Below are 24,196 nucleotides of genomic sequence, written 5' to 3' on the forward strand. Positions count from 1 at the left end.
CAGCATGCTCATACGGAACTGATTAGCTTCCTTCCCCTGCTCCTCCACCTCTGCCTTCTCAGTTCACGGCCCCACCATTCACCCAGTGGCCTCTCTTCCACCTCACCCTCACAAGGTCCCAAATGCTGTGAGGTTCATACTTCTCTCTGTGACCACACCCCACTGCTCAGACGACCCCCAGCCCTCTGCCACGGGACCCAGCCTCTGCTATCAGACTTACCTCCACTACACCCTCCTTGTTCCATTGACATCCAACTGAACCTGCCATTCATTCATTTCCATGTCCCTTGTCCTCAAGCACGTTTATTCTCCTGTCTCCACCCTCCCTCCTTCCCCCGGCCTGGTAAGTGCCTACGCATCCTCTAATGACCAGCTCAGGTGACATCCCTTCTTGGAAGACTTCTGTGTTCAAGCAGTTGTTTGCTCCCTCTTCCAACCAAGTTATGATATTGTACTTATCTGCTTACGTGTTTGCCACCCCCTCCAAACTGAGAACTCACCGAAGTCAAGGATCACACTGTCCACCTTGGATGACTCCAGTCACCCCCAACGCCAGCACCATGCCTGGCATGCAGGAGGTGCTCCAAAAACCCAACTGTTCAATTTCAGTAACCCTCTTGCATTAGAAATAAAAGGCTTTGTTCACAAGCAAGAATCCCTAGTTCAGCAGAAAGCATTTTTCTCTCTCTAGGGCCTGGAGTACTAGATTACATAAGATAATCACTCACTTCACTTCTGGAGGCAACAGCCCGGTGCAGTGGGGTCAGCCACATGTTGTCCTTGGCATTTACACGAGCTCCTGGAAGCAAAAGCACAAGTTAGAGGCATAATGCAGTCAGGGGAGATTCTGCTCATGTTAAGTCAAATGTGATATCTTGTGCTCTCATTGGCCTGGTACAACCACCATATTTTGTTCTGTTTTTTCTTTGTATCAGTCATGCACTTTCTAGCCACCAGACAGGATGAGAGACCCAGTACAGTAGAAAAAGTGAAATCAGGAGCTGAAAATGGCACAAGAATTGGGTAAAGATTAGTTGAGAAGTGCAGTGTCTCATTGGGTAGGAGACACAGTTGTAAGAAGGCTGAGATTCTCCAGGAGCAGGGAAATGCAGATCCTGAAGACTGAAGAATTTTGCAGGTATGTACGAATGTAAATACATATATACATACATGCCTATAAGATATATAATTATATATAAACATAAAATTTTATATATAAAATATATAGTCATATATATTATTTTTAGTCAGTAGGTATACCTATCTCACAGGGCACACAGTACCCTTCTTGGCAAACTGTCAAAGATGAGCAGCCTTCCAACAAAGGTATACTAGAGGTCAGCTGGATTTCAAACAACTCTTGTAAAGCTGAGTTTGATGAGACTTGATCTGGGCTGAGGGGATTAGCAGAAATCTGTTCCATCCAAGAATCTCGACTATCTCTTTGGGACTAGCCAGATATCTTGGTAGGAAGCAGCTGGCTTCCATGAAGCTTTTGGACAGAGATAACATGAAGCCTCTACAAGTTGCTCACAGCTCCTTCCACTACGGGGCGGGCAGACAGGTTCACACAAGAGCCAGAATGAGCTCACACTCAGGGATGCCGTCATGCTCAACTATCTGGGAGCCACGTCACCAATCAGGGAACAGAAGCTCCATGGGGACAGATTCCCAGAGAGTAGAGTACGACCTCCTTCCACGATAGCCTCTCAATTCTCCATGAATGCAAGCCCATCAAATCTACAACTGAATCGCAGAAACACCCAATATCAGCTTCCCTTTTTGGGGTTCAGGGTTTTTTTTAAAAAAGATTTTATTTATTTGAGAGAGAGAGTGTGAGAGCATGACCGGGGGGAGGGGCTCCCCACTGAACACGGACCCTGAAGCGGCTCTATCCCAGGACCCTGAAATCATGACCTGAGCTGAAGGCAGATGCTTAACTGACTGAGCCACACAGGTGCCCCCAGGTTCAGGGTTTTGATCAGTCATGTACTGAGATGGCAAATATTGTGAAATAAAAGAGAAAGATAAGATAAATACATGTGTTATCTTTGTGGATGCAATAAGAGAAGCCTATGTTAGCCTCAAGACAACATGGAAGCAAGCTCCTGAGGAAGAGGAGTGGAGGGACGAATCAAAGAATGAGAAAGTAAGGCAGAGGAGGGGAAGCGCAGAGTGGATGCCTCTGGAACAAGGGCCAAGAAAATGAGTCAAGTGGAAGCAGGGATTGACTCTTCTCTGTGAGGCCAAGGACAGCTGAGAGCTGAAAAATAGAAACCTAGTTTTAAAAAGGAAAAAAGAAAAAGGCGACGGGCAAGTTGTGTGGGTCAAAGTGAGCTAGAGGTGCCTGGGTGGCTCAGTCAGCTAAGCGTCTGAGTCTTGGTTTCCGCTCAGGTCGTGAATTCAGGGTCATGAGATCCAGCCCTGCACTGGGCTCCGTGCTGGGCATGGAGTCTGCGTAATATTCTTTCTCTCCCTCTCCCTCTGTGCCTCCCCCCACTCTCTCTCTCTCTCAAAAAAAAAAAGTGAGCTAGAAATTTAGTTTAAGCCACCAGCTAAAAAAGAAATAACAAATCATAGAACTTACACTATTTTTTCTCTTTAACTGAAGAAGAGCAAATACCATCAACAATATTAATTCTAGAAAACAAGAACATAATAATCCCTAAAACAGAGAATGTCTCTCCTTCCCTTCCCCCATTCTGATTTCATTGGGTTGAGATGAGGCCAGGCATAGTTTTTAAAAGCTCCCCAAGAGCCAAGGTTATTTTAATATGCTGTCAATGTTGAAAGCCACTGATAAATTGTTGCTTAGTTCATCAAGCTTCGAATCCCACTTCTACTAACTCCATCCGGGCAGGTTACCCGAGGAGTCTCAAGCCCCTTACCTCAATAGGATCAAATAAAATCAGCTTGGGCACGCTAAGAATCAAAGGCAGTAGGTATCTCCCTCCCCTGCAGCAGGAAGCCCTGGGTTAGCTGCTCGGGAGCGCACATCCTAAAGGGCTGGATGCAAGTGTCCTCTCCGGAGGAAGCCTGCCTCAAGCTGGCCCTTCCGCGTGCCTTGTCCATGTTGAAGGAACTTCATGTCCCAAAGTCGAACCAGTCATCTGAGAGGGAGAACACCTGGCCACAGCACACTCTGGGTCTGAGTTGTCACCTAGTCGTCTGCGTGATGTCCCTTTCCCCACTCCAGTCGTCCCTTCCTTCAGCACGTTTGGAGGAAGGAACGCTGCATGTGTCAGATGCGATACCTGCTACGGGTACCACATCAGCTCAGACTCAGAGCCTCAAAGTCAGCGCTGTCCCATGGAAACGTGATGTGAGCCAACGACGCAATTTTAAGTTTTCTAGTAGCCACAGTAAAAAGGGGATAAAAAAACAAGTAAAATTAATTTTAGTAATCTATTTTATTTAACGCAATATATCCAAAACATATAATTGAGTTTCAAAATTATTAAGGTAATTTATATTCTGTTTTTTTTTTTCATGCAAAAGCTTCAAAATCCAATGTGTATTTTATACTTACAGCACATCTGCACTGAAACTGGCCACACATCACGTGCTCAGTAGCCACAGCTGGTTTGTGACTACTGTGTTGGACAGCGCCGATAGAAACGCTAAGCGGTAGAGCCCAGACTTGGAGACTCACTTGCTTAGGAGCTCCCTTTAGTTCTAAAGAGCTACAATTCTATTATTACAGCTGCGCAATTGCTAAGAACCTTGTTAAAAATCACCAACATAAGCCCACGGAATGGGAGAATATATTTGCAAATGACACTACAGATAAAGGACTGGTATCCAAGATCTACAAAGAACTTCTCAAACTCAATACACGAGAAACAAATAAACAAATCAAAAAATGGGCAGAAGATATGAACAGACACTTTTCCAATGATGACATACAAATGGCTAAGAGACACATGAAAAAATGTTCAAAATCATTAGCCATCAAGGAAATTCAAATCAAAACCACACTGAGATACCACCTTACGCCAGTTAGAATGGCAAAAATGGACAAGGCAAGAAACAACAATTGTTGGAGAGGATGTGGAGAAAGGGGATCCCTCCTACATTGTTGGTGGGAATGCAAGTTGGTACAGCCACTCTGGAAAACAATGTGGAGGTCCCTTAAAAAGTTAAAAATTGAGCTACCCTATGATCCAGCCATTGCACTACTGGGTGTTTACCCCAAAGATACAGACGTAGTGAAGAGAAGGGCCATATGCACCCCAATGTTCATAGCAGCAATGTCCACAATAGCTAAATCGTGGAAGGAGCCGAGATGCCCTTCAACAGATGACTGGATTAAGAAGTTGTGGTCCATATAAACAATGGAATATTACTCAGCTATCAGAAAGAACAGTTCTCAACATTTGCTGCAACATGGATGGCACTGGAGGATATAATGCTAAGTGAAATAAGTCAAGCAGAGAAAGACAACTATCATATGATTTCTCTCATCTATGGAACATAAGAACTAGGATGATTGGTAGGGGAAGAAAGGGATAAAGAAAGGGAGGGTAATCAGAAGGGGGAATGAAACATGAGAGACTATGGACTATGAGAAACAAACTGAGGACCTCAGAGGGGAGGGGGGTGGGGGAATGGGATAGACCGGTGATGGATAGTAAGGAGGGCACGTATTGCATGGTGCACTGGGTGTTATACACAACTAATGAATCATCGAGCCTTACATCGGAAACCGGGGATATACTGTATGGTGACTAACAGAATATAATAAAAAATCATTTAAAAAAAATCACCAACATAATCTGAGCTCTTACTCTGTACACCAACGTACATGTGGTCCATTGAATAGGGAGATGCCGTTATGATGCCAATTTTGTAGATGCAGGAACTAAGGCCATGAGAATTAATATGTTCCAGGTACGCAGCTAGGAAGGGGCAGATTTGAACCCAGGCAGTCTGACTTCAAAGCCCAGGCCCTTAGGCACGGTGCCTCACTTCATCACTAGCCATTCAACTAAACACTGATTAAGCTTCCCTCCCACTGTCCCCTCTTTGTCTCCATTCCTTACATTCATTCCTCTCTCTTTCTCCATTTTCATATATCTATTTTCAAATATACATGTGTATATATTCCTCCTTGAATTCATTTCCTTTCTTCCCACCTTTCTCCCTTTAGCTCCAAACACTGGTTATAATAATATGAAACAGAAATACATGCTTTATTATTCATAGTCTTTGACCGAGTAAATTTTGCATTGCATGTGCATAAACTTCAAAAGGTAATGCAAGAAGAACCCCAAATAGCAAGACACCTATGAAAATATACTTCTCAAAATTCATCAGGGAGAGGCAAATGCAAGCAACATTAACATACCATGTCACACCCATCGAATTGGTGAAAATTATAAAGTAGGACAATGCCAAGAAGTAGCAAGGGTATGGAGTAATATGCAGACTTACACACCGCCGGTGGGAGCGTGAATTGGTACAAGCACCTTTGGGAAGCAATTTGGTGCTTGACAACGTGTGTGTCCTATTACCCAGCCACCCCCCAATTGTATAGCCAGGACAAACTCTCACATGTGTGTGAGAATGTTCACTGCAGCATGTTTGTAACAGCAAGAAACTGGAATCTTAAATGCTGGTCAAGAGGAAAACGGACAAATACATTGTGGTGTATTTGTACAATGGAATGCCACACTGTCACAGAAATGAAGGGACTGAAGTTCTGTGTATGCATACGCAGAGGCACTTCAAAACCACAACATGAATGAATGAAAGAAGTTGCAAAGTAATACCTCGGGCATAATGCCAGTTATATAAAGCTTTTAAATTTACAAAAACAATTCTACACATTGTTTGTGGATGCAGAGGCATGAAATAAAAATAATACATGTGGCTAAAGAAAACAGACACCAATTGTGGACAGTTGTTGCTTCTGGGGGGGGTGGCAGAAAGAATGAAGTAAGTATGTCAAATGGGCTGGAAGTGTGTCTTCAATATTTTATTTAGAAAAAAGATATGAGGGGCGCCTGGGTGGCTCAGTCAGTTAAGCGTCTGCCTTCAACTGAGGTCATGATCCCTGAGTACCAGGATTGAACCCCGTGCCAGGCTCCCCTCTCAGTGGGGAGTCTGCTTCTCCCTCTCCCTCCACCCCTCCCCCTGCTCATGCTCTCTCTCTCTCTCTGACTCTCTCAAATAAATAAAATCTAAAAAAAAAAAGATATGACACAAACATGGAAAAAATGTTAAGATTTCTTAAAGCTTGGTGTACCCGAGTATTATTTATTCTCCATATTTTCTGTATGTTTGAAATATTTACTATTAAATATTTTTAAGAAAGCTAGTGCCTTTGAAGTTTTGTATTTCTTCATAAAAATGGGGAGGAGTAAGATGCTTTTTCTTACACCATTTTTTTCTCAGTTAGTGGCCCTTCTCCTTGGTAAAAATAAAATGACATGTCTATGTATAAAGAGTCTCTTCCAGGATGTCCCTAAGGCTCACCCCAGGTGAGTGAGTGATTAGGAGCCACAACTGCTGTTGGATTGGTAGATAACCTTGGTTGAACAGTCCAACCTGAAAAGAAATTTTCAAAAACAAAGTGTTCCTTGCTGGTCTCCTTGTTACTTCTTTCTCGTGCTCTCTTCCTTCCACAGTCAGTATAGCTGACCCCACAGGAAGACCCCCAGCTGTAGAACAGAGGCAAGGTCAGCTCACCCAGGAGAGGTGGGACCACGGAAGTCCATGACCACACAAAGGTGAGAGAGCTCTAGAATCTGATGGAATCTTTTGCTGTCTTTCCAAATGCCATTTTGTCACCACATTTTGAATCTAAGCATCTCAACCCAGTAGCTCCTCACCAGGCAGACCACCAGGATACCAAGGAGGGGCACAGCGCATGTGTGTGGTACCTGCCCAGACCTGTCTCCACATGCTTTTGCGACTGTGTGTTGGAATCTTACCTTTAGTCTCCCTCTACCTTCTCCCTCCCTCCTCCCTCTCTCTTTCTCGCCCTCCCTCCCTCTCTCCCTCTTACACACAACCTCTTTCTGTCTTTGTGTGTGAGTGCACTACAATGCTCTGTAACATGTTTCTAAAGGAAATAACAATGGGTTAATGTTAAGACTAATCCTCACGAATGTATTATAAAAGGTTAGTCATAAAAGTAAAATACTAGAAACTTTGGGGTTAGACAAAGAGGAGTTGGTTAAATAAATTACTATATAGCTATATGAGGTGGCTTTGTAAGAATTCTTAGCAATGTGGAGAGATGTCCATAAACTACTGTTAGGTGAAAAAAAAGCAAGTACTGAAATATTACATATGGAATGAGCCCACTTTTGTAGAAACACGAACAGTCAAGAAGGATGAACCACAAAAGCCCCGAGATCACTTTCTGGCACATGGTAAGCACTATATCATTGCTTGCTCACTATTAGCAGATGAGAGTAAGGGACACAGGGATAGAAACCAGGGGCATCTGCCATGAGCACAATGCGCCAAGTTAGGTCTAAGGCCAGGGCAGACCTAAATTAATAGTTGCTCATTGAAGGATGCTTTCTGGTTAAAAGAGAGATTCCTCAATGTCTCTTCCTCTGAGCCAGTTGGAACAGCAGCTATGAAAATCTGCCTATCACGATGAAAAGCAAGTCCTATTTTATTTCATATTTCGATCATACGAATGATGCCCAAATGCATTCTTTTTTTAAAAATGAATTTACAGATGTGGGTAAATTCCTCTTGAGTATAATCCTCAAGGCTGGACTTTTCCCACTTCCTAAAAAAAAAACAAAAAAACAAAAAAAAAACCACCACTGCTCTGAGCCTGGTACATAAGCTTCCAGTTTCTTTTATCCCTTCACATGCCAATCTGTGTACCAGGGAAAACTGAGAGAATTAAGCTGAGTGGTCAGTACAATATTCTTTTTGTGTATTTAAAACATTACACAATAATTTTTTAAAAACCTACAGTGTTTTGTAAGTATGCTTTTACATGTCGTAACAACCTTCTGAATCTTGTCTCCTGTCACAATAGCATTCTGAATTCCTGAATTGTTTCTGAATTGACACTCTGAATCGTTCCGCCCAACAATGTTTTTTTCATATCTGTCTCTGTTGACATTTACAGTCTGAGTCCCTTCTTTTTAATTATCACATATATGGCCACACAGAAACGCACTATATTTTTTAGACATTCTCTCCATTGATGGGTATTTCATTTGTTTCCAATATTTCTTTATTCAAACAATGTTGCCATGAACACCCATAAAATGATTCCTCATGCAAACATGCAAGTATTTGTCAAGGACAGATCATTAGAAATGGACTTCCTGTGTCATGGGTCATGCATACTTTCGGTTTTAATCCTTAGCCCCAACCTTCCAAAGAGAGCTACTGTATGAGACTGCTTCGTTTCTCACATCCTCATCAATCCTTGGTATTACCAGTTACTTAAAATATTGCAAATCTGATGGGGAGAAAATCGCATCACATTTTTCAGTTTTCCTGTTTAAAAGTGAGATTGGGCATCTACTAAAATGTGTGTTTACTGGCCATTTACAATTCATTCTCTGAGAACTGCTTGTTCATATTCTTGGCCCATTTCCTCTATTTTTCCATTATATTGTTACAATATATATTATATTACATAAAATATATTCTATTCTATTGTTTTTCTTATAATTTATACATTTACATTGTATTCTTATTACTATTATTATTCATATATTCTGAAAACTTCCAGTTTTATGTAGATCCAAACGTGGCTTTTAATATTAAAATTCTTTCAAGGGGAGAAACGATGCCGAGCTTGCTATGTGTCATAAAGCAACACGCGCCCGGCGTGTCACAAACCAGCCGCCCCAGCGTTGCTCCCGTGCAGCTTCAGAGTCACTCGAGGAATTGAAAAATAATTAGGAATCTAGGAAGTGGCTTCCTTCAGTCTCCATCCCTCCATGCATCCTGCTCCAGAAGGGTAAACAGGCAGCTGCCAGGAAAATCTCCTCTCCCTGAACAACAAAATTATTATGACAAAAGCAGAGTTATGTGAACGGGGACCAAGGACTATTTCATCAGTGTCATCCCCTGCCACCGGCTTTCCTCATCCTCTTCCGTCGAACACGTCCAAGAGTCTTGTTTACATGTCAGAGGGGGACGTCGGATGGTTTTGAGTTGAATATTTATAACTGATTTTTCTAAAGGAAGCTTCATGTTATTTACCTGCCTGTCAGGCGCCATTGTGCGCTGAAGACACAGAGTCTGCATGTCTAATGATTTAAAGGCAAATGCTTTTTACCCAAGGACATTTTAAAGCTTAAACATTAAAAAAAAAAGTGCTAGGCTATAACTGATTCTTCAGAAACTAAGATCCAACTCAAAGTTGTCAGGCATATACGCTAATTATAAATGAAGTATCCTTTCATCGTATCCCTATTACCACTTGATTTTTTTTTTCATAGAGATCAAGAGTAAAGGAAACTAAGTCTCTTTCCCAGAGGCAATATTTCTGTTCTCTTAGCTTTGTCATCTAGGAAGAAGTAAAACAAAGGAGAAAGGTAGACTAAGTGACTGAAAAACCTCACAGGCCAGAGAGAATGACTGAGTCTCAAGGCTGGTTTATCCAAAGTTTGACTTTTAATTGTAGAAATAAACAAATATGAAAGAAGGATCATATGAATGTGATTATGATACAATGAGGTCAGCTTGCTATTGATTTTGCTTTTAAACAAATAGACCAAGTGTTATTACAGCCCAGGAGCACTGTCCTTCAAAGCAACGACCTTGGAAGAGTGTATGATAATTCAGCATGTGTGGCAATTGCTTAAAACATTTTTCAAACTCCCTTTGGACTTGCCTTTAGAACTAGTTTACACACCCACCAGAAAATGTCTTATTACTATACAATCACACCACACTGAGGGCGCCAAAACCAGCATTACTTGGTTTAATCCCCCCTTTCACCAGACCAAACAAACAAACAAACAAAACAAAACAAAAAATCAAATCCAACCTCAAAGGATGAATATTTGTTATGCATAAAAGAATCAAAAGAATGACTTGCCACCAGCTCTGTTGACAATTTGCACTGAGAATGATAATCACCTTTTGACAAATCACGGGAAATAATTTTATAGGGATACCACTTGTTTTGTGGCCTATGTTCTAACAAATACCATTTTCAATTAGTAGTTACACCTCACAAACACTTGCACGTTAGAAGGTGGGTACTTCCAGTCTCTTCAATAAATGGTGCTGGGAAAATTGGACAGCTACATGCAAAAGAATGAAACTTGACCACTCTCTCACACCATACACAAAGATAAACTGCAAATGGATGAAAGACCTCAATGTGAGACAGGAATCCATCAAAATCCTAAAGGAGAACATAGGCAGCAACCTCTACGACATCGGCCAAAGCAACTTTTTTCATGACACATCCCCAAAGGCAAGAGAAACAAAAGAAAAAATGAACTTGTGGGACTTCATCAAGATAAAAAGCTTCTGCACAGCCAAGGAAACAGTCAGAAAAACTAAGAGGCAGCCCATGGAATGGGAGAATATATTTGCAAATGATGCTACAGATAAAAGACTGGTATCCAAGATCTACAAAGAACTTCTCAAACTCAATACACGAGAAACAAATAAATAAATCATAAAATGGGCAGAAGATATGAACAGACACTTTTCCAATGATGACATACAAATGGCTAACAGACACATGAAAAAATGTTCAAAATCATTAGCCATCAGGGAAATTCAAATCAAAACCACACTAAGATACCACCTTACGCCAGTTAGAATGGCAAAAATAGACAAGGCAAGAAACAATAATTGCTGGAGAGGATGTGGAGAAAGGGGATCCCTCCTACATTGTTGGTGGGAATGCAAGTTGGTACAGCCACTCTGGAAAACAGTGTGGAGGTCCCTTAAAAAGTTAAAAATTGAGCTACCCTATGACCCAGCCATTGCACTACTGGGTATTTACCCCAAAGATACAGACGTAGTGAAGAGAAGGGCCATATGCGCCCCAATGTTCATAGCAGCAATGTCCACAATAGCTAAATCGTGGAAGGAGCCGAAATGCCCTTCAACAGATGACTGGATTAAGAAGTTGTGGTCCATATATACAATGGAATATTACTCAGCTATCAGAAAGAATGATTTCTCAACATTTGCTGCAACATGGACGGCACTGGAGGAGATAATGCTAAGTGAAATAAGTCAAGCAGAGAAAGACAATTATCATATGATTTCTCTCATCTATGGAACATAAGAACTAGGAAGATCGGTAGGGGAAGAAAGGGATAAAGAAAGGGGGGTAATCAGAAGGGGGAATGAAGCATGAGAGCCTATGGGCTCTGAGAAACAAACTGAGGGCCTCAGAGGGGAGGGGGGTGGGGGAATGGGATAGACTGCTTGATGGGTAGTAAGGAGGGCACGTATTGCATGGTGCACTGGGTGTTATACGCAGCTAATGAATCATCGAACTTTACATCAGAAACCAGGGATGTACCGTATGGTGACTAACATAATAAAAATAACATTAAAAAAAAAAAGAAGAAGAAGCAAAAAATTAAAAAAAAAAAAAAGAAGATGGGTACTTCCAGTTTCCTTCCTTCAGCCCAGCACTTGAACCCCTGTGCACCCCAAGTTTCTCTATATATAGGGTGCTGTCGCTGAGCTCAGTGTTCCATGTGCTCTGCTTCCTGGAGCTCAACCCTAGTCTCTTAACTCAGCCACGATTGGTTCACCTGATCTCATTCATACATCTCCAGCAAATGATTTAGCAAGCTCTTAACCTTCTCTTCGCCTTAATCCTGGCTCGGCTAGTTCCCAAACAGAAGCCAGAGGCAGGGGCGGGGAAATCAAGCCAGAATTTGAACTGGCAGTTAGAAAAAGAGGAAAGTTTCAAAGCCTGAATTCCTCCCTTTCTACTCCAAGGCATTCAGGGTTCCACCCACCTGGCTACTAGGAGATAGTCAGTAGGAATTTAGTGGGCTTGGGTTACACCACGCTCTGTAAGTTAATACAACAATGGAGTACACAGCTGTAATGGGCTATTCTGGCAAGGCCAAATTATTTGTCCAACATGGGAATCATTAGCACCCCATTCATTATTAAATTGGAAAACAGTTTGGTTGGATTCCCTGAAGGGTCAGCTGCCAGATGTAAGCTCAGAAATGAAATCATCATGCTCTTGTGATGATATTTCTTTAGGAATTTAATATACAAATTGAATAAAGGACCTTTCAGGGAAATTAAAGCCATGTGAATTCCAAGAGTTTGTCTACGCTTCCACAATTGAGTAAAATTTCTAAAGCACTTCCCCCAATGCTGTCCCATGCCCTAAGCCTTCCTAATTTGATATGGGGAGGAGGACAAATTCCATAGCATGTGCCATCCAAAATTATAGCAGTGAGGCTAACGGCTCAGTAATTCCGAGACCAAACAGCTGTGCCGATCCAGATCTATGGAACAATTTCTCCAGGCTCTACGGGACAAACTCCAGGTAAGAGAGGCTGGTGACTCCATCTCACATGAAGGTGATGGGAAACCACATTACTCAAAAGTCACCAGCCCACAGATGCCTGAGGAAAACAGATGGTTAACTTCATGCCGCAGGATGAAATCTTCCTTCAGAAGTGGAAAAACAAACAAATAAAACCAAAGCTGGGCGTCAAAGACAAAGTTTTGAATTTGCACATTCATGAGCTAAGCATTCCTCTGAGACTCTGAGATGTCTCTTAATACGTTTGGATGGCTGGGACCACTTTGGTGTCATCCCACAAAATTCTTTATTTTACATCCCCACCGATTGTGCCTACAATCTTCCATGGACCAAATTTCCACTGCCAGGGCCACCGGCCAGGTGTGGACTGGCTCTTAGCCATGGTCTGGGCCAGCACCAAACAATACATGTTTGGAACACAGCCCCGGAACATCTTTAAAACTGTCAGAAGGAAGGCCTGTTCCTGAAAGCATAGGAATGCAACACAAAATCTAACTTCGGCTCCGTGCAATTGTCAGGAGCACGGGGCACAGGCGTTGTATGGCACAGAATACTCGTTTCCTGGGAAAATCCACCTCCAGAACATGAACACAACAAAATAAGGGCAATGTGAGTCATCCCGGTGTATCACAGCACAATTCTCGAATTTTTTTCTACAGTGTCCCTATCTGTGTAAATACATGCATAGCTCCTACCTTGCATAGTTTACTTTGGAATTCTACAGTTTCCCTTAACTACTGCAAACAAAGGCAAAACCTTAGTATAGGCCTTTGGCATAGTCTGTGGGCAGAAGTATTTCCTCCAGATTTTAATCTCCCTAAACAAAAAGGAGGAGAGGAATAGCCAGCCGGTCTGCAATCCACACCAAGACACGTGCATGCGCTCAGATTCGTTCTGGGGATTTGTCTAGCAAATACTCAAGGCAGAAAGCATATATTAGTTTTGGAAACCAGTTTGGTGAGATGTACCAAGCACACAGCTTTCCAAAAATGAAAGCATTGACATTTCTAAATCCGATGAGATATTTAAAATACATTTAAAAAATGAAGAGAATAATAGCACAAAACCACGTTTGCCATATTTGCTTCCAATCTTTTTTAAATAAAATATTTTACAGAGTTATAGTCTCTTTTTTACCCTTCCCTGAAAATTTCTCTCATACAACCAGCCCCCTCAGACGTAACCACTACCTGGAAATTGATGTTCCCTTCCTTCCATGTTTTATTACATAGTCATAGTCATGTCTCCATAGACAAAACATAGTATTGTTTTGCCACATAATTTAAATGTACGTAAATACATACATACATTTGGTATTTGTTCATGTAGGCTTTAAGGAATCAGTTTTGTTTATTTTTTTAACAATAAAAAAATGAAAAGATATTCAGATCTACTGAATTCATCTATAATACTGGGCCTGACTAGTCAGAAACCAGACTTTCAAGGCAATATAAATGTTTTACTAAAGACGTCATTTTTCATGAAGAACACCCTCTTGCATTGCTGTCTACTGATAAAATCGCTGATCAAATTCACTTCCATGAGCACAATAAAGAAATCTGTTTGGGTTCATTGTAATAGTCGACCTAGTGATTTGGTCATTTAAATTTTTATCTGCAACTGACTTTTAAGTACAGCTGGTATTTACCTGACAGAATCAGGAGTTCGATGATCTCTGCATCTCCCAGAAACGCAGCCACGTGAAGCGGGGTTCGCTTCTCAGAATCCTGAAACAACGGCAAAGAGAAACAACAAGTCAGTGGAGGCTGCAGGTGCCTTCTGTAGACAAAGTAAGACATGTCATGCGCTCTGAGGTTTATGCTTGTGGGAGAGACTGAAGGCCAAAACCTACTCAGGTAAGCTCTGGGTACACATTTCTCTCAGCATCTCCCACAGTCACATGTACAAAAGATTCTGTTCTGTGTCTGTGTGTTGTATTTGTCTCCCTGCAACTTTCGTTGGAGCCCAGCTCAGGTCAGGGACGGACTGCCATGCAACGGGTGACGAAATGCAATTTATTTTCAGACCTTCCTTATGGTAAAAAAACAAAAAACAAAAGCAAAAACTCAAACCCTTCTACCTACCTTAATAGCAGTGCTCAAAGCATGCAATGATTTGTTTTCTTTCTAAAGGAACATAATGGAATTGTTCACAAGGACATTAACCATTAAGTACAGTCACCTTCTCCTTTCTATCTCTATTAACTGTTGCCTAGTTCACTGCCCATTCATGTAATACTTACTGAATGCCTACTATGTGCCAGGAACCAGATTTGGGGTTCAGCCCTTGCCCTCACGAAATTTACATTCAAGTGGGGAGGCTGCCAGTAGTCATGGAAACCAATGGCATATGACATCATTTCAGATGGTGATAAAGGCTATCCCAAAACTAAAACGGTAATGGGATCCAGTGACCGGGGAGATGGGAACAAGATTCCTTAGGATGGTGGAATAAGGCTTTTCTGAGAATATTGACATGGAAGCTGAGAGCTGAGGTAGATATTACTATCTCTGTTTTACAGATGAGAAAACTGTGGCTCAAAAAAATCAAGAAATTTCCTCCAGACCCCATAGGTGTATAGCAGAGCCAAGATTGGACTTTTGCCTACCAGTCCTCAGTCTAAGTCCTTGGCAAAGCACTTAACATATTGTGTTGTTAACACGATAAAATGCAGGGGAAAAAATATTGCTTCTCCATCTGTGAACTGGAATATCTGATGAGAGAATTCAAGATAATGTCAGTAAATAAAGCCGTAGGCAGGCATGAAGCTTGGCCCGTGCGCCCAAGTGCTCCAGGCAAAGCTGTTTTGTCAGGAGCGTAGATAGCTGTGTGGTATCTTCCCTCCAAGACCAAGAACTCACAGGGTGGAGAACGGGGCTTACTCCCATCTACCCCACAGGAGCAGCAAGCTAGATGCTTGGCCTAAATCGGCCTAATTGAACTGGTCTGTGTGCACGGCTCCTTCCACAAACTTCCACCAACTGTTCCACAACGGTAACCAAGGTTTACATGCTATGTCTTTGAGGTTTCTCCTAAATCGAGCATGCATTTTAGTTTTAAGATTTGTGAAGTGGTTGTTGATTTTAATCATCGTTCCTGTTATCACTTGATTATACAACCTACCCAACCGCCCTCGGATTTGCCTAAGGACATGATTCTGTTTTCTGACAGTTCAGGCCCTCTGCTCTTTCTCAGTCTCTTTCAGACCGCTGAGGCAGTTTGTGACTTATTAATATCTAAAACAGATGGCAGACAGGAGATAAGACAAGAACCGATCTTCAAATCAGTCTATTTGTTCGGAGGTCTGGTAAACAGGTTTCAGGAAGGGTTGGACTAACTCTTAAGTGCATAAAAAAGAGAAGTCTGAATTAGCTGGGAATTTATGTCATCTATGTATGTGGCAGGCAATTATCACAGCTAAGTGGAAATAGGGCAGTTGTGTAAGTATTCCATATAAAGTAAAGGTATGCCATAGAAAATTCTGAAAGATATACAACATCATTAACCCTCTTGTAAGTATGTCACACTTTCCATGAAAATAGAGATTCAGTATTTGAAAACTTGAAAAATATTTCAAGTGTCTTAATTGGCATAAAGAACTATACAAAGAACGGACACTAGACTTTCACAAATGTTTTCTGTTTCCATTTCTTCTACTGCCATCTGTATAAGCACTTTCCATCTTAGCCTCGTATTCTCTTTGAATCCCCACTATATCTATGAAACATTTCTCTTGAGTCTTGTGACAAAAGTTATATAATTATATGTTCTTCTGGCAACTGAACTGGTTCCAGGGTTTGGTTCACAAATTAAACCTTACCTAAGTGATTTAAACAAGGACTAACCCAGCCCAAATTATGACTTCATTTGACCCGAAGCAAAGTCAATGCTCTTGTTTGAGAGCTTGGCTTCAAATAAAAAGCCAAGAAAACCCCAATATCTAAAACTGGTTGGCCTGTCATTATAAGACTGGCTTTGCTGATTCTGTGGCCCCTTTTATGACATGGCTTGTTCAAACCGAAGTTTTTATAACGTATAATGGGTGTGTTACGTGAGCTCATATAGTAAAAATTCTTGATTGTAACTACCAGTGTTCCTCTTGACATGCATTTAAAGGTTTGCTGTAGCTTCCAGAACAACTATACCCATTGATACCCTCCTTCAGTGGCATGCCATAGACAGGTAACTACAAAGATCTGTATTCAGGCAGCAGTTCCATGGTTCTCCAAAGTATCAGAACTATATAAACAATTTCATGTGCTACTAAGACCTCAACTAAAAAACCAATGCACTTAACTAAAATAATAATAACTACTGCCCAAGGGTTACCAACACCAACACTCTAGCAAGGAACTGAGTGATATGCAGAGTCAGGAGTGGAGAGGTAAGTAACAGAGCCACAGTACTCATCATCCTCAATAAGGTCCAATCAGCCGGGAGGTTGCAGTTCATCCTCTGCCTAAGTGGAAGGCCACCCTACTTGGCCACAAACTCGACAAATGGTCGAGGAGATGTAATGGTAGAAGAAGGAAGGAAAAGGGGCGCCTGGGTGGCGCAGTCGTTAAGCGTCTGCCTTCGGCTCAGGGCGTGATCCTGGCGTTCTGGGATCGAGCCCCGCATCAGGCTCCTCTGCTGGGAGCCTGCTTCTTCCTCTCCCACTCCCCCTGCTTGTGCTCCCTCTCTCGCTGGCTGTCTCTGTGTCAAATAAATAAAATCTTAAAAAAAAAAAAAAAAGAAGGAAAAGAGTCTGCGGGAAAGAGTATACTAGTAATAATACTAGCAAAAATTCATTCTAGGCCAATGATACCCCTAGGGTATCTAGAAGAAGAAACAAAACCTAATTACAGAGTGCTTTAATTATTTTTTTTTCCCAAAATGCCGTTTATCTCTTCTACTAGGCGAATCTCGTAACATCCCTATCCAGGGAGACACATCTCTCAGAACCTTGTTGTTAAGTCTTATTATCATCATTTGAAAGGTAATGATTTTTTAGATTGAAAAGCTAGGGAATCTGAGCATTTGGAGAGACTGTATGATTTGCCCAGCACTTGGGGATGGGAGATGAGGTGAAGAACTAGAACTGACACCCTCACATAGAGAGAAATCCTTGAAGTGGTCTTGAAGAAAGACTCTTGAAATGAATTGATGTTGACAAAAAAGCCAAACACTCTCACAGGTAGATGGAAAGGCAATGCCTTGGCCTAGATTCCTGATGGGGGAATAAATGTGTCCCCACTGAGCACTTGCATTCCCGGAATCTGTCCTCATGTGGGGTTTTGAATTCATAATACCTGCACGGTCCAGGAACTTTCAAGCTGAAAAATAGGCATAAAATTGGTTCTAGGCCAAGGATGTCCGTAGGGTGTCAAGAAGAAGAAACAAAACCTGTCTGAAGAGATGTGTCTTCAATACAAGCAACTTAGGACACCCACAGTTAAACCACCACTGGAGAGGAGCTCACAAACCCAAGCCACAAGCCCCATGTGGAAGCAATTAACTGTAAGTAGGAGTCAGCAGGCGTAACAACCAGAAAGAACCTGAGAGAGCAGAAGCATCAGATAGAGATACGAAGAATGTTTAAAATCATTTAAGATACGAAAGACAAAGCCCAAGAAGAAAAGATTTATTTTTTTAAAGGAACCAAATTTGAGGAAGAAGTGTGCAGGAAGAGTTTCAGAAAGCAGTGCATGATGCTGGCAATCATCTAAGACTTTGGTCTAAAAGAGATGAAAACAAGAAGAGTAAACAAGGAGGACAGAAGAAGAGAAAAAAGGACAGTGACCTTGGGATATGTTTTACAGCCATTTATTCAGCCATATGTTCTAGACATAGACCTTTATTGAGAAGTAATTACACCCTAGACAATGTGGTGGATGTTAGGAATACAAAATTAAAAACGTCCCGTCCTCACCCTAAAGAAGCTTACAGTCCAGTTACCAGTTTCCAAATCCAGGGCATCCGAATAAAAAGAATAACAGGGAAGTGGCAATTAGCGATATCTGTGATGTTAAGTGATTTATGAAAATTACCAAAAGCGACGAGACAAGTGTCTTCATGAATACTGTCCTGAAACCCATCCAGTTCTGAACTGTCCTGGGCAGGAAATCTAAACTGACAGGAAAATATCACTTCTGAATTGGGAAATAAGCACATCTTGCCCAGGGCTCCCTAGAAACCCCATTGGCTCCAGCTTATCTTGAAACTTTGGCCACCCAGGGCCAGACTTCCAGGTCAGTCTCAGAGACCCGCCTATATCTTATGGGCTGACTTAGGGATTGTTTCTGGATCAAAATTAGTATCGAGGACCAGGCCAGGACCAGAGTAGCACTCGGACAGATGTAGTGGCTGAGCTAAGTGTTCTGCTCCGTCTGCGTTCCCTGCCACCTGGTACTCCCGCGGATGCTTCATGATAACCAGCAGAGGATGGATGGTCATGGCTTTACAACACCCGTGAATGCAAGAGGAGAAAATCATTCAAAAGTAAGCATGGTACGGCCAACACACATGAGAAATGATTCATCAGTGTATTTTTTATTTTTTATTTTTTTTATTTTTAAAGATTTTATTTATTTATTTGACAGAGATAGAGACAGCCAGTGAGAGAGGGAACACAAGCAGGGGGAGTGGGAGAGGAAGAAGCAGGCTCATAGTGGAGGAGCCTGATGTGGGGCTCGATCCCATGACGCCGGGATCACGCCCTGAGCCGAAGGCAGACGCTTAACCGCTGTGCCACCCAGGCGCCCCCATCAGTGTATTTTTTAAAAGATTATTCAAGTATTACAAAAAAGAACTTTTCCCATTACCTAGTAGCTCCGATTCCAAATAGCCCTTTGAAAATAGATTCGGACCCATGAAAAGTCACAGATTTCTCCAGAAGGAAGGAAGGTAAACCCTATCTTTCTATGAATAGCCAGAGACACACAGCCAGCTGGCGTCTGAGCTAAATTTGCAGTATGTCACAGAGAGATCAGGCAGAGGAAGTTTCTGTCGTCCGTTTACCAAAGAGGCAGATGAAAGAAAATAGGGAACTTGAAGTATGTACACATAAAGTGAGCTTGACATGGGCAGAGAGACCATTGTGGCAGCCAAAAATACTGTGTAGGGGGCACCCCAAGCCTCTGTTCTGAAGACTCAGAATTGTTTATGATACGCTTTGGAAATTCTCAGCTAGGAGTGCATGACCTAATCTTCATTCTAAGTATCTATCATACACTAAAACAAATATCCCTCCCTACATATAAATATCTTACATACCAAGACAGGCAGATGAAGCAAGGTTAAGAAAACAAGCCCTGCAACGCCGTCATGAAATGCAGAAGTGAAGTGCCAATCTTAATCCAAACCCCTGCGAACAGCAAAGACGCAAGCTCACGAGGTGCAACGAGCTTAATACGATAATGAACAGAGATCAGTAGAAGCCAGATGTCTAAAACAGTTCTGAACGCAAAATAGTTACCGTGGAGATATTTCAAGTCATGGGAAGAAAAGAGCTGAAGATGGTTGATAGATCTAAATCAAACAAGATGCACAATGGGAAAGATGCTTGGTCTTCAGGTGAGGAATTACAAGTCATTTGTAAAGAGGAAAAGAAAGCAGAGAAACAAATGTCATGATTCTTTTTAAAATTTCCATGCTTACTTTCAAGTTTTAACATCTCACGGATACAGAGAGGTACAGAAAATAACAGATCTGTGTGTTCCCACCAGCAAAACCAAACAAGTTGACATTTTTCTTTTTTTTTTTTTTTTAAAGATTTTATTTATTTATGTGACAGAGAGACAGCCAGCGAGAGAGGGAACACAGCAGGGGAGAGGGAGAGGAAGAAGCAGGCTCCCAGCGGAGGAGCCCGATGTGGGACTCGATCCTAGAACGCCGGGATCACGCCCTGAGCCGAAGGCAGACACTTAACGACTGCGCTACCCAGGCGCCCCGACATTTTTCTATATTTGCTTCAGAACTCTGTTTTAAAAAATAGCTTTAGGGGTAAAGTGCCGTGAGTACTGTGACTTGCAATGGTTTAGAAAATAACTTGAGGGGTGTGTATGTGTGTGTGAGAGAGAGAGTGGCAGAGAGACAGAGAAACAGAGGGAGAGAGGAGACAGACTATTTTCAATTCTTCACTATTACAAATGATGTTGCAATGCATATCTTTGTACATGTCTCTCTGTGCATATGGATGAAAATTTCTCTGGGGCAGGTACCAAGAAAAGGAAGTGCTAGATCTCAGTGTATATAAACACTCAACTTTATTATGTATTTTTAAATAGCTTTCAAAAGTAGTCTTACAATTTATACTCCCTAGCCATAAATGTGTTCCTTTCCCCAACATCCCTCCCAATACTTGATGTTATCAACCTTATTACTTTTTCCCCATATGATGTGCCTGACATAATATTTCATTGTTGCTCTCATTTGCATTTCACTACATACAAGTGAAAATAAGGCTCTTTTCATATGTTTATGAAAAGTTTTGGCTTCTTCAACTGCAAATCCCTTTATCCACTTCTACTCAGTTTTAGTCTTTTTCTTATGATGTGTAGGGTTTTTAATATATTAATTCAACTTTCAATGAAAACTCAAGTTATGCCTTCACCTAGACACAGCAGAGATGGATCAATGTCTACCCCAAGTTAGCATAAGAGAAGAATGTAGATTTATATTCATTATTCATCTTCCATGCATGCACTATCCTATGGAGCTGGATTTTCCTTAGCTAGAATTTTCTATGACTCAAAGGTGACAGCAAATCTCTGTCCCTATATACCTCCAGCATCAAACAACTTAATTCAGTCATCACTCTGTTGGTATTTTAACCCATCCATTTGAACGTAACATGGATGTATGAGAAACACTAGTACATTTTGCTGTATCTACACATGTTCAAATTATAAGTCCAAACCTCAAAATTATCTCTAATTCTTAAAACTAAACAAGAATCACTCAAAAATCACTTCCAATGAAAATAAAATAAGAGAAATGGAAGGCCAAAGATGTTCCTTAGGTAACTAAATACTGGATTTTTATTATGCTAATTTTTAAACTAAAAATAATGCATATTAAGTAAAAATTATATCAGAGATTATATATTTTCTTTTTTTTTTAAGATTTTATTTATTTATTCGACAGAGATAGAGACAGCCAGCGAGAGAGGGAACACAAGCAGGGGGAGTGGGAGAGGAAGAAGCAGGCTCATAGCGGAGGAGCCTGATGTGGGGCTCGATCCCAGAATGCCGGGATCACGTCCTGAGCCGAAGGCAGACGCTTAACCGCTGTGCCACCCAGGTGCCCCAGAGATTATATATTTTCTAATTCGATCCTTAAAACACTGCTGTAAGGTACATATTATCATCCCCATTTTACAGTAGAGGAACCTGCTATTTTGAGATGATAAGCAAATTGACCAGAGTTCCACAGCTAGTAATGGTAGAACTGGGATTCAGAACCAGATCTGATTCCATTGTTCATGCTCTTGTTACCTCTCTGAATAGTAACAAGCCTTGGTAAACAAAATGAAAGTTATTTTTCATTATAATTAACACACTTGACCTAGTACCGTAGACCTAAGGACAAACTACTCGTAAGTAAAAGCACAAGCAGGCAAGAAGAATAGAGTTGGAGAATAAGCACTACTTGATTTTAAGATTTATCATAAAGCTACAGTAATCAAGACAATTGGGTATCAGTACAAAGACACATATATGAACAACATACAGGATTTTCAAAAATGGTAAAAAGGCAATTCACTAGTGAAAGGATAGCTTTGTCAACAAATAACATTGAAACAATTAGATATCCACATGCAAATAAAATGAACTTTGATCCATACCTTGCACCCTAGACAAAATTAAATCAAGATGGATCACAAAACTAAATGTTAAATTAAAAAAAAAAAACTAAATGTAAACTCATAAAATGTCTGAAGGAAACACAGGAGAAATCCCTCATGACCTGGGGTTGGACATGCATTTCTTAGATATAACACCAAAACATAACCCATAAAAGAACAAACTGATAAATTGTATTCCATCAAAATTAATAACTCTGCTTTTTGAAACATACTGTTAGGAGAATGAAAAGATAAGCCACAGAGTGGAAGAAAATATTTTTTAAAGCATATGGTAGATAAAAGATTTCTAAAAAGCTCTCAAAATCCACTAATAGGAAAGCAAACAATCCATTTAAAAAGTAGGGAAAAGATTTGAACAGATATTTCACCAAGGAAGATATATGGATAGCAAATAAGCACATGAAATAATGCTCAATATCATTAGTCATTTGGGAAGTGCAAATTAAAATTAAATAGTTATTAAATTGGCTAAAATTAAAAGGACTGATGACATCAAGTGTTGAAGAGAATGCAGAGAAACTGGAACATTCATACACTGCTGGGAGGAACATAAAATGGTACAACCACTAGAGAAAACAGTTTGACAACTTTTTAAAAAGTCAAACATAGACTACTATATGATCCAGATTCTTAGGAATTTACCCTAGAGAAATGAAAGCCTATGTCCAAACAAAGATTTGCACATAAATGTTCACAACAGTTTTATGTGTGATAGCCAAAAACAGGAAACAATCCAAGTTTCCATCAACAGATGAATGAATAAACTAGAGTATGCCCATATAATGGAACACTACTCAGCAATCAAAAGGAATGAACTATTGCTGTTATGTGACAATGTGGATGAAACCAAATAATTATGCTGAATGAAAGAAGATAGCAAAAAAAAAAATGCAAAAAAACTGAAAGCAGATCAGCTGTTGCCCAAGGAGGCTGGAGGAGAGACTGAAAGGGGTAGGGATTAAGGATTATAAAGGGGCACAAGGAAGCTTTTGGGGGCAATGGTATGTTCATTATCTCGATTGTGGTAATGCTTTCATGGGTGTAAATATGCCAAAACTCTGCAAATGATACACTTTAAGTATGTCTAGTATATTATATGTCAATTATACCTCAATAAAGCAGAAAACACATACGCAGGCAAATAAAACATTCTGTCGCGGGGCACCTGGCTGGCTCAGTCAATACAGCAGGTAACTTTTGATCTTGGGGTTGTGAATTCCACACTGGATGTGGAGATTGCCTAAATAAAACTTTTTAAAAATTCTGCTGCTTGGAAACATAAAGAAGGGCATATTTATGGATTAAAAAAATACATGTAGGCAACAAGGTAAATTCAGAGGAGAAAATAGCAGAATCTAATCAACCAGTTATGTCTTAATTTTTGAGGCAACTCATGTCCTGCTTGTGTGTAGACATAAAAGTGAAGTCCTTGCAAAAGAATAGGGTCTTGGATTAAAGTCTATATGCTTGAAAAGTTGACACAAGCAAGAGTTCTCTTCAAAATCCCTTGGAACACTTATATTTCCTAAATAAAACCTTTGAAAAAATGTGTATCAAGTAAGGATATAGGAAATAAGTCCAGGGGCGCCTGGGTGGCTCAGTCGTTAAGCGTCTGCCTTCGGCTCAGGGCGTGATCCCGGCGTTCTGGGATCGAGCCCTACATCAGGCTCCTCTGCTGGGAGCCTGCTTCTTCCTCTCCCACTCCCCCTTCTTGTGTTCCCTCTCTCGCTGGCTGTCTCTCTCTCTCTCAAATGAATAAACAAAATCTTTAAAAAAAAAAAAAAAGAAATGAAAAGAAGTCCAGAAAATCAAGTACACGTGGGAAGGTAGATGGTCTATGCCTTACCTGGGGGCACAGTGCAACATGT

At 41.0% G+C, this 24,196-nt stretch overlaps 1 protein-coding gene across 3 annotated transcripts in view; it reads right to left on the minus strand.

Moving 5' to 3' along the window:
• Positions 1–24,196, minus strand: part of ANKRD44 (ankyrin repeat domain 44) — a 309,633-nt gene that overhangs the window by 143,947 nt on the left and 141,490 nt on the right. For all 3 annotated transcript variants that reach the window (XM_044381322.3, XM_057303669.1, XM_026492270.4), the window contains exons 3-4: positions 14,130–14,208; positions 729–799 (exon numbers count right to left, since the gene is read on the minus strand). In XM_044381322.3, the coding sequence (XP_044237257.1) occupies positions 729–799; positions 14,130–14,208 (150 nt within the window). The remainder of the gene's footprint in view (positions 1–728; positions 800–14,129; positions 14,209–24,196) is intronic.

Source organism: Ursus arctos, unplaced genomic scaffold, assembly GCF_023065955.2.
Source record: "Ursus arctos isolate Adak ecotype North America unplaced genomic scaffold, UrsArc2.0 scaffold_1, whole genome shotgun sequence".
NCBI classification, from domain to species: domain Eukaryota; kingdom Metazoa; phylum Chordata; class Mammalia; order Carnivora; family Ursidae; genus Ursus; species Ursus arctos.